At 53.3% G+C, this 9,702-nt stretch overlaps 2 protein-coding genes across 6 annotated transcripts in view; one reads left to right on the forward strand and one right to left on the reverse strand.

The window, feature by feature from the left end:
* Window positions 1-3,485, reverse strand: part of EPS15L1 (epidermal growth factor receptor pathway substrate 15 like 1) — a 42,897-nt gene extending 39,412 nt beyond the window's left edge. For all 5 annotated transcript variants that reach the window (XM_069878274.1, XM_069878273.1, XM_069878276.1 and 2 more), the window contains exon 1: window positions 3,424-3,485. In XM_069878274.1, coding sequence (XP_069734375.1) covers window positions 3,424-3,453 — 30 coding nt within the window. In that variant the 5' untranslated portion in view covers window positions 3,454-3,485. The remainder of the gene's footprint in view (window positions 1-3,423) is intronic.
* A 1,464-nt stretch (window positions 3,486-4,949) lies between these two features.
* Window positions 4,950-9,702, forward strand: C28H19orf44 (chromosome 28 C19orf44 homolog). The gene is made up of 7 exons (XM_069878350.1): window positions 4,950-5,053; window positions 5,866-6,634; window positions 7,121-7,197; window positions 7,317-7,788; window positions 8,279-8,374; window positions 8,502-8,668; window positions 9,094-9,702. Exons 1-7 carry the CDS (start codon window positions 5,009-5,011, stop codon window positions 9,178-9,180), a joined length of 1,713 nt encoding a protein of 570 aa, XP_069734451.1. The 5' UTR covers window positions 4,950-5,008; the 3' UTR covers window positions 9,181-9,702.

Genomic DNA, 9,702 nt, shown 5'->3' on the forward strand with positions numbered 1-9,702 from the left:
TCTGCTACAGCGATAGATTCATCCAAGTGCCACTGGAAAGCACTTCAGCACTCAACTGTCTACTTGCAGAATTCTACAAAGATTAAGCCGCTCTGATCGATTCACCTAAGTGACTGCATCTCTGTGATGAAGCAGACCAGACAAAACGGGCTCGAATGATAAAAATAGCAGAGCTGCCTATCTACCCATCACTACATGGGACTTCATCGCTACCACTCAAGCTGATTCTGTAATTTGATGGCATCTGCTGATGAAGAACCTACACAAGAGCGTGAGTTTTGGCAACGATAGAAAAACATTGTGCAGAGTTTGCAGTTGACGAGTGGTCAGAGGATATACAACCTGTCACACAGCAGTTTAACAGCCCTCCAGCTTCTGTGCCTGCTCCTTGTTCCCCAAAATGTCACCTACACCCAACACCTTACACCATCTCACAAAGAAACTCTGCAGAACCCTGGTGCCTTGTTGTCTGATCTTTAAGTTGATTTTCTGTACAAATTTGAAGGCCAAGTCTCGACTGTGTACTCTCACAGCACACCCAGACAACTCCATCTCCCCTAACACAGCGCTGGGAAAGAGACAGGTGCAAGCTGCTGCCACCAGGACAATTAATGAAGACAGTTCCTAGCAGCCCTCTCTCCCGAGGTCATCTCAGGGCCACAAAGAAGTCCGGATCAGATGAATTATTTTCCTTGATGTCCTCCTGTTTCACAATTCTTTCAGCCACTCTTGTCATATCGTATGATGGATGAAAAATAAGACCTGTGAAAGGGGAAAAGCCAAGGTGTCCCACCGAGATGAGAGCCACAAGAAGGTTGCTGCTGCCCTAGAAAGATTACCTTTATCCCTACTGGACTTGCTGAGCTGTCGCAGAAGACCAAGCTACAAAACGATCAGCGCTGTCCTGATATCCCTAACAGAACTCTACACAACCTCCAGAGGCTGCAGGGAGAACACACCTGGCACAGCAGAAAGACCACTAATAAGGTGGAAAATAATACTTCAAAGCAAGTGAGACCTTCCCAGAATGAGGCCCAAAATACCATTGATGCTAGCCTCTCAAATACCAATTAGAATTTAAACAACACAGCAGCAGGATTTCCAGTATAATAAATATTTGGTATATTTTTGTCAGTGTACTATAGAAGTTCCACAAACTCTTCCAGGTCCAGAGTGTATCTATAGCTACATTTTGCACCCCATTACTTCACTTGAAAACTTTTGGTAACTGTTTGTTCATATTAGTTTTCAGATGTTTCTGAACACATACGTCCAATTAAACAGATTATTAACAGGACTCCTGCTGCTCTTCAGCACTAAAAAGCACTGCATTCTCTTAATAAGACACACAGCAAATTACATATTGTCTGAGCAACACACAGCTCCATCCAAAGATAAATCTTCAGAGTATCACAAATACAAGTCCATTACTAAAAGGAAATGGATATATGGAATAATATGAACTATCGATAGCCATTGTTCTGAATTCCTGGGCCTGGGCAGCGTAGAACACAGCTTTAATTTCAAGGCACTGGGGGTGGGGTTGCTCTTCTTTTGTTTTAAAGGAAATAAGTAAACCGACTGTCCTCACAGGAACACAGAAAAGAATAAACAGTGATCCCACTGCTCAGATTTAAGCAATTAATCTCAATGATTCTGTGATTCCATGATTCTAAATGTACTTTGGATACATATTGTCAAGAAGCAGTGGGCACAAACTGAAATACAAGTCTGAATACGAGGAAACACTTTTTTACTGTGAGCACCGACATAGGTCACCCAGGAAGGCTGTGGAGTCTCCATCCTGCTTGGAGATACTTAAAAGCCACCTGGACACAGTCATGGGCAACTCAGGAAGCTGGAGCAGATCACTTCCAGTGGTTCTTTCCAATCTCAATGATTCTATGGAATTATTTGGGTGAGAAATTAAACAAAACCTTGCAACAACAGCAGAAACCAACCCATACGCCCCAAATACAGGAGCAGAGCCTGAGACAGAGCTGGGCAGCTCCTGGAGTCTGGGACCCCCGCTGCCTGCAGGAGCTGCTGATAGGGACCCTCTCGTCATCCCTGCTCCTTGGCCCTGCCTGGGCTCCTCCTGCAGCCCTAAAGGCCAGGACGGAGTGCTACAAACTAGAAGTCTGTCTAGAAAGCTGCCTGGAGGAGAAAGACCTGGGGGTGTTGGTTGACAGCTGACTGAACAGGAGCCAGAACTGGGCCAGGTGGCCAAGAAGGCTAATGGCATCTTGGCTTGGATCAGAAACAGTGTGACCAGCAGGGCCAGGGAGGTTCTTCTCCCTCTGGACTCGGCACTGGGGAGACCGCTCCTCGAATCCTGGGGTCAGTTCTGGCCCCTCACCACAAGAAGGATGTGGAGGCTCTGGAGCGAGTCCAGAGAAGAGCAACGAAGCTGGAGAAGGAGCTGGAGAACAAGAGGAGCGGCTGAGAGAGCTGGGGGTGTTTAGCCTGGAGAAGAGGAGGCTGAGGGGAGACCTCATTGCTCTCTCCAACTCCCTGAGAGCAGGTTGTGGAGAGGAGGGAGCTGGGCTCTTCTCCCAAGGGACAGGATGAGAGGGAATGGCCTCAAGCTCATCCAGGGGAGGGTCAGGCTGGACATTAGGAAAAAATTTCTCACAGAAAGGGTCACTGGGCACAGGCAGAGGCTGCCCAGGGACGGGGTTGAGTCCCCTTCCCTGGAGGGGTTTAAGGGACGGGTGGACGAGGTGCTGAGGGTTAGTGATTGATGGGAATGGTTGGGCTCGATGATCCGGTGGGTCTCTTCCAACCTGGTGATTCTATGATTCTATGACTGGTGCCAGGCCAGGGGACGGTGCTGTCACCCGGGCCATGGCTAAGACGGGGACCCACGCTGCGACCGGTGCCGGTGCTGTGCCCGGGGCCAGCGCTGGGCCTGGGGACGGTGCTGTCACCGGTGCTGTGGCCTTGACAGGAGACGGTGCCGGTGCTGTAAGCAGTGACTGGTGCCGTGCTGTGACCCGGGCCTTGGCTAAGACCAGGACCGGTGCTGTGAGCGGTGCTGTGAGCGGGGCCGTGACCGGTGCCGGTGCCGTGACCGGTGCTGCAACCGGTACCGGGGCCTTGGGAGGGGACGGGGACGGTGCTGCAGCCGGTGCCGCGCCGTGACCCGTGCCTTGGCTAAGACTGGCACCCACGCCGTGCTGTGCCCCGGGCCCCGAGCCGTGCCCGGTGCAGGGACCCGCCCGGTCCGCTTCTCCGCCCCGGTTCCCGGCCCTCCCGCCGGCGCCGCCCGGGAGGCCCAGCCCGGGCCCCGCTCCCCTCGGGCCCAGCCCAGGAAGAACGACGCGCCGTCCCAGCGAGGAGCCCCCCGGCTCCAGGGAGCCCCGTGCCCCGGCCCCCCCGCCCCCGCCGCGGGTGCGCAGCCGCCCCGGGCCCCTCGCTCACCTGGGGCCCCAGCGGGAGCAGCGCCGCCATCTTCCCCGCGATCGCGCCGGGCGGGGCCGGGGCTGAGGGGGCGGGGCCAGGCGTGGGGGCGGGGCTTATGATGGGGGCGGGGCCAAGCAGGGAGGGGCGGGGCCAGCGGCGCCCTGAGGCTGATGCTCCCTCAAGCTCCTTATTCCAGCTCCTTGCCCCAGGCCTGGTTCCCTGCTCCACTCACAGCTCCGCTCCTGCTCTCTCAGGCTCCCTGCTCCACTCACAGCCCCGCTCCTGCTCCAGGCATGGTTCCCTGCTCCACTCATAGCTCTTCTCCTGCTCTCTCAGGCTCCCTGCTCCACTCACAGCTCCGCTCCTGCTCCAGGCCTGGTTCCCTGCTCCACTCACAGCTCCGCTCCTGCTCCAGGCCTGGTTCCCTGCTCCACTCACAGCTCCGCTCCTGCTCCAGGCCTGGTTCCCTGCTCCACTCACAGCTCTGCTCCTGCTCTCTCAGGCTCCCTGCTCCACTCACAGCTCCGCTCCTGCTCTCCCAGGCTCCCTGCTCCACTCACAGCTCCGCTCCTGCTCTCTCAGGCTCCCTGCTCCACTCACAGCTCTGCTCCTGCTCCAGGCCTGGTTCCCTGCTCCACTCACAGCTCTGCTCCTGCTCCTTCAGGCGCCCTGCTCCTGGCTCAGCTGCACTCCTTCTTCCTCCGGCTCCCTGCTCAGCCTCCTTCTCTCCAAGCTAAACAACCCCAGCTCCCTCATCTGCCTCCATGGCCCTTGTTCTGCAGCCCCTTCTCCAGCTCCGTTCCCTTCTCTGGACACACTCCAGCCCTTCAATGTCCTCCTTGGAGTAAGAGACCCTAGACCCAGGAGTCAAAGTGCAGCCTCACCAGCGCCGAGCACAGGGAGACAATCCCTGCTCCTGCTGGCCACCCCATGGCTGCTCCCAGCCAAGATACCATTGGCCTTCTTGGCTACCGGCTCACATGGAGCCACTGACCAGCACCGCCAAGTCCTTCTCCGCCAGGCACATTTCCCGCCGGGCTTCCCGAGGCCTGGAGCTGCACGGGGTTGTTGTGACCTAAGGGCAGGATCCCACACTGGGCTGGAAGAGCCCGGGGAACCGGGCAGCCCACCTCCCTCACGCCTTCTAGCCCCGCTCCTCCCGCGGCGGCCTCCGATTGGCTGCGCCCTCCCTATTTATTATGGAGCGGCCTCTGATTGGCTGCATCCTCCTTATTTATTATGGAGCGGCCTCTGATTGGCTTAAAACTCCAGGGGCGGGGCACGCTGCTGCGAAATGCATGCTGGGAGTTGTAGTCTCCACAGCCCACGCCCTCCTGAGATTGGCTGCGCTGACCCTATTCACTATGAGACGGGCTCTGATTGGCTGCGCCCTCCCCGCTCATTATGTGCTGGGCTCCGATTGGCTTAGTGTCCCGGACGGGCGGGGGCACGCCGCGGCGAAATGCATGCTGGGAGTTGTAGTCTTCGCGGCCGGCGCCTTCCGGCGATTGATCCCATGCGCCTGAGTGGAGCCGCTGAGGGGGCGAGGCCGGGGAGCGGCGCTCCGGGCCCGGTCTGGGGAGCCGCCGCCGCCCCGTCCCGCATGGCTGCGGTCACCTGGGCTCAGAGTGCCGCGGACGGAGGGCGGGTGAGGCGACCAGGCGGCCCGCGGGCCCGGGACGGGGTCTTAGGCCGTACCGAAGGGTGGGAGGAGGGCAGGGCCGGGGGGGGCCGCTCAGAGGGGGGACTGAGGGCTGTCAGCCCACACTGCAGGGTGGGATGAGGGCAGGGGGCGAGAGGGCTCGTTCAGAGCTGGGACTGAGGGGTTTCAGCCCAGGGTAGGACGAGGGTAGGGCCTGGGGGGCAGCTCAGAGCGGGGATCAAGGGGGTTCAGCCCGCACTGCAGGGTGGGATGAGGGCAGGGAGCGAAAGGCCTCGCTCAGACCGGGACTGAGGGGTTTCAGCCCAAGGCAGGACGACGGTAGGGCCTGGGGGGCCACTCAGAGCCGAGACTGAGGGGTGTTAGCGCACTATGCAGCGTGGGATGAGGGCAGGGAGCAAATGGGCTTGCTCAGACCTGGGACTGAGGAGTTTCAGCCCAGGGTAGGACGAGGGTAGGGCCTGGAGGGCCGCTCAGAGCAGGGACTGAGGGGTGTCAGCCCACACTGCAGTGTGGGGTGAGTGCAGGGAGCAGGAGGGCTCACCCAGACCAGGGACCGAGGGGTTTCAGCCTAGGGTAGGACGAGGGTAGGGCCTAGGGGGCCGCTCAGAGCAGGGACTGAGGGGTTTCAGCCCACACTGCAGTGTGGGGTGAGTGCAGGGAGCAGGAGGGCTCACCCAGACCAGGGACCGAGGGGTTTCAGCCCACACTGGAGGGCAGGACCAGGGCAGGGAGCAGGAGGGCTCACCCAGACCAGGGCCACCTGCCCCTGAAGGCCCTCTGTGTCCTCTTCTCTGCAGGGACGCAGCGATGCTCCGCGAAGAACTATCACAGCCGGGCGCAGTGTCCTCCCACACTCTTTTAGCAACGGCTCCGTGGCTGACGCTGAGCTGGAGAACACAGGACAAGCTCCGTTCCACCACAGCAGGTTCCTAAAGACACGCAATGACAACGTTCACAGTGGGCAGTGGTGCCAGACGTGGGGAAGCGCAGTGCACACCGCGAGCAGACACGGGGCCAGGAGCGCTTTGGGAAGCGCTGCCCGGTCAAGCTCAGCTCTGAGGAAGGTGGCACAGCTGGAAAGCAAAATCATGAATCGAAAAAAGCAGATGGAATCGCAAAACACTGACTTGGGCCAGAAGCCTTTGGACGAGGAGTCCTTCTCGTCTGCTTCCAGTCAGGAACACAGTGCAAGGGGCAAGAAATACCTGAAGAAATATACTGCCACTAGTGGAAATGCCACCCTGGGCAATGCCAGCTCTAGGGAAGGAGAAAGCATCCAAAGCCCTAAAAAGAATGTTATGGTTAACCAACAGCTTTGTTTGGGTAGAGTTAACTCACCAACACCATCACCAGCCAGCAGAAACTTGTCTGTACGACATAATACGAGCTCTCAGTCGCTGTCTTCTTCCATGAAGGACAATACTTTACAGATTACTCTGCCTCAAGCAGGCAACGCCAAGCAAAGCCAAATATCACTTGAGAGTGACAGAAGTGAAATAAAATCATTAGATGATTTATTTTCTGAAGCAACTGGTGCAGAAAACTCAACCAGCAGTGACTCATGTGGTAAGTTAGTTCCAAAGTAGTCTCTGTAGACTTGATGTGAATTGTACTAATAATCTACTGATAAGTTTATTAATAAACGTGGGCAAATACACACTTTGAAGGGATTCAGTCCTGTCATTTTACATAAACTGAGGCTTTATTTAAGGAATTATGGGGATCTGTTTCTTTTTTTGAGTGCAATATATTTCTGGTTTTGGTTGATTGTCAGTAGGACCCACGTGCTGATGGGTCTGACGGAGAACAAGGGTAAATAGCAATCTGTTGAGTTCAGGTTAGTAGATCCCCAATGGGGAAAGGAGGAAGCATTGCAAAGAGCTGCTGCTAAGTTTTAACTTAGGGCTAGAGTGATTCGCTGTTATTACTTTTTAGTGTCACACTTCAAACTAGGAGTATGGTACTGATTTATTTGTAGCCACTTTTCTAACATAAGGGAAATTGTCCAGTAATTTTCATGCAAATTCTCATGATAATGTCATTTATTTGCAGACTTCAGGCTGAATATCCTGAGTCTTGATGACTTGGCACCGGATATCACCAGTGAGGTGGCAGAATCAAAGGAGAAAGTAAGTAGGAATTCCCTGCTAGCCTCTGTTTCCACTCTGCCTTCGCTTGATGGAAGGTGGATATTGTAAAATACTTCTAAATTCTGAATTCTCCTAATGTGCGCTCTTTGGTTTGACAGGGAGAAGGCGTTCCAGTTATTCAGGAATCAAACAGCAACTTAGAGAATGATACATCCCTGGCGGAAAAAGACCAAACTGCTCTGAAAAAGACCAGAGCAGTAAGTGGTGGGAGTGGTTCCTCTGAAAGGGATATTGAACAAACTGCGAGTGAGGCTGAAATCTCTGAGCATTTAAGTGGCAGTTCTGCAGAATTTCCTGGACACGAAAAGGATTGTCTGCATGATGAGGCGAGAACTGTTAATTCGGAGTATTCCGAAGATTTTGAAAATTCTCTGCCTACAACAGACAGCGAATCTGTATCAGAAATGTCAGAGGAACATTCCAAGAGCTGCACACGCTCTGGAAAACACCGATCTCCAGCATCATCACCTTTACTTACCAGAGCGCGACATGACCGGGTACAGAGAGCGACTGTCAAAGAAGCTGCGGTTCAAACAGTGGATTCTCTGTTCGGCCCTTGCTGGTCAGCAAGTAAGTGCATGTGAGATCACCCTGTTCAGGCCACTTATATTTCTATATGCTCACCTCATCAGCCTTGGCAGAGCTCTGCGTTTCAGTACTGGCTTCTCCTGGCTGATGTGACATTAAAACCCTTCTAGAGCCCCACATTTTAGTCTGCTTTCTGGAGAAAAGAGTGGAGCTGGACAAGGGAATAAGAACTTGGAACTGATTTTTGCTACAAATGCCCAACAGGAGTTCTGGAAGGAGGAGCTCATGTTAGCAACAGAGCTTGCGATAACCTGAGCATTGTTCTCAAATGGAACCCAATGTTTTTAGCACATCTTTACTATTGGTAACACCAGCATCGCACTGTTACATTTTATTTTGGCTGGCAGAATTCCCTGTCAGGCTCTACAGCTGCTCTGCAGCAACTGGTGTCCCGAGAGACCATAAGGATGGACAGAGTTCCAGTGCTAAGCCTTCCCCCTCCAAAACCAGGAATTCTCTTTTCCTTACACAGCAGACACCTCTGCGATGCTCGACCCAACTGCAGGAAACAGCTACGTTGATCCAGTACCTGTTGCCAGTCACATTGTCGGCACGGGCACGCTAGAAGGTACTGAAAACCATGTTGTTACTATTCCATTTTACTCTCTTTGATTCTCCTAACCCCTTCGTGGGTCGTTCAGCCCTCGCTATCTGACTACAGCGTCACTGAAGTACGTACCCTCCGTTTCCCACAGCCCTGACAGCTCACAGCCCCTCGGCGCTAGTTTTAAACACCATCTTGAAACAGCACGTGATGCTGACGGAGCACTTCGTGAAGAACATTCGCCACCTTCACGCCTCCCTTGTGGAGTCCTTAGAGAAGGAGAATTTCCACTACCACACCCTGGAAGAGGCCAAAGAGGTATTGGTGATAGGGCAGCAGCCTCGATCGCATAAGCCTAGATTCCTTCCCAAATGCTTCTCACATCTGCAGCAAACTGATTTCCTTTGCAGATTACTCATGAGTCAGATTAGTTCCTATTATTGTTGCATAAATTACTTTATAGAAGAATATGCTATACTGCTCATCCTCATATTAATAACGCATCAGAAGCCAATACAGTAAAATACTTGAGTCTTCCTGGGGCTGTTGCTTTGGAAGCAGCAGCTTTTGCTGTGCAGTTTGGCTGTCCTCAGACGAGCAAGGATCCCCCTAATGCTGCCACAGAAGGGCTGGTTTCCCTTGCTTGCATAGCAAAGTGCAGGTATTGATGTGAAGATTTTAAGTACTAGAAAGTATTTATCTACATAATAAAGACATTTATATATTAACTTTTTTTTTTTCAGTACATCAAGAATCACAGATCCCCACCCCTAACAACTAAGCAAGCATGGGAAGAAATTCAGAAAGCCCAGGAGGAAAAACAGCTTTGAGTCTTTGAACTTTAAATTTACATTTCCAGATCTCAAGCTGGAACAAAAAACCCTCCCAGATTGTACAGATAAATTATAAACCAGGTACTGGAAGGATTTCTACCAACTGCTCTCTGTCTTATTAGAGATAATTTATTTTGCTATATCTTAATTTTTCACTGCTGTAGAGGGCACAGGGACAGGCAAGACACCAAATCAGCGTTCAGCAAAAGGGAAACCCAGAAACCCTTCTTTCTGGAGGGAGCATGGTTAAGTCAGTGCAGTACATGTGTTTATTGCGTGCACTGTGCTCACAGTAGAAGCGAAGTCTGCACTGCAGCCCCCGAGGAAGCAGATTCACAGCAGAGAAACACCACCCTGACTTCACAGCCACATCTAATCAGTTTTTATACGGAATCAGCTGCATCAGATTGCTACAAACCCAAGCACACAGAGTTCAGATCGATTCAAGACAAGGAAGGCTGACAGCCAACGTGCTGCAATCCACTCACTCTGAAAGATGAACCACTATTGGATTTTTAT

The sequence above is a fragment of the Phaenicophaeus curvirostris genome, chromosome 28, assembly GCF_032191515.1.
Source record: "Phaenicophaeus curvirostris isolate KB17595 chromosome 28, BPBGC_Pcur_1.0, whole genome shotgun sequence".
NCBI classification, from domain to species: domain Eukaryota; kingdom Metazoa; phylum Chordata; class Aves; order Cuculiformes; family Cuculidae; genus Phaenicophaeus; species Phaenicophaeus curvirostris.

Bases quoted from the DNA above. Each gene is read 5' to 3' on its own strand.
- C28H19orf44 (XM_069878350.1), top strand. From the start codon at position 5,009: ATGGCTGCGGTCACCTGGGCTCAGAGTGCCGCGGACGGAGGGCGG. The intron at 7,789-8,278 runs GTAAGTGCATGT...TTCCTTACACAG, and splicing joins CGGCCCTTGCTGGTCAGCAA to CAGACACCTCTGCGATGCTC. The intron at 8,669-9,093 runs GTATTGGTGATA...TTTTTTTTTCAG, and splicing joins CCCTGGAAGAGGCCAAAGAG to TACATCAAGAATCACAGATC.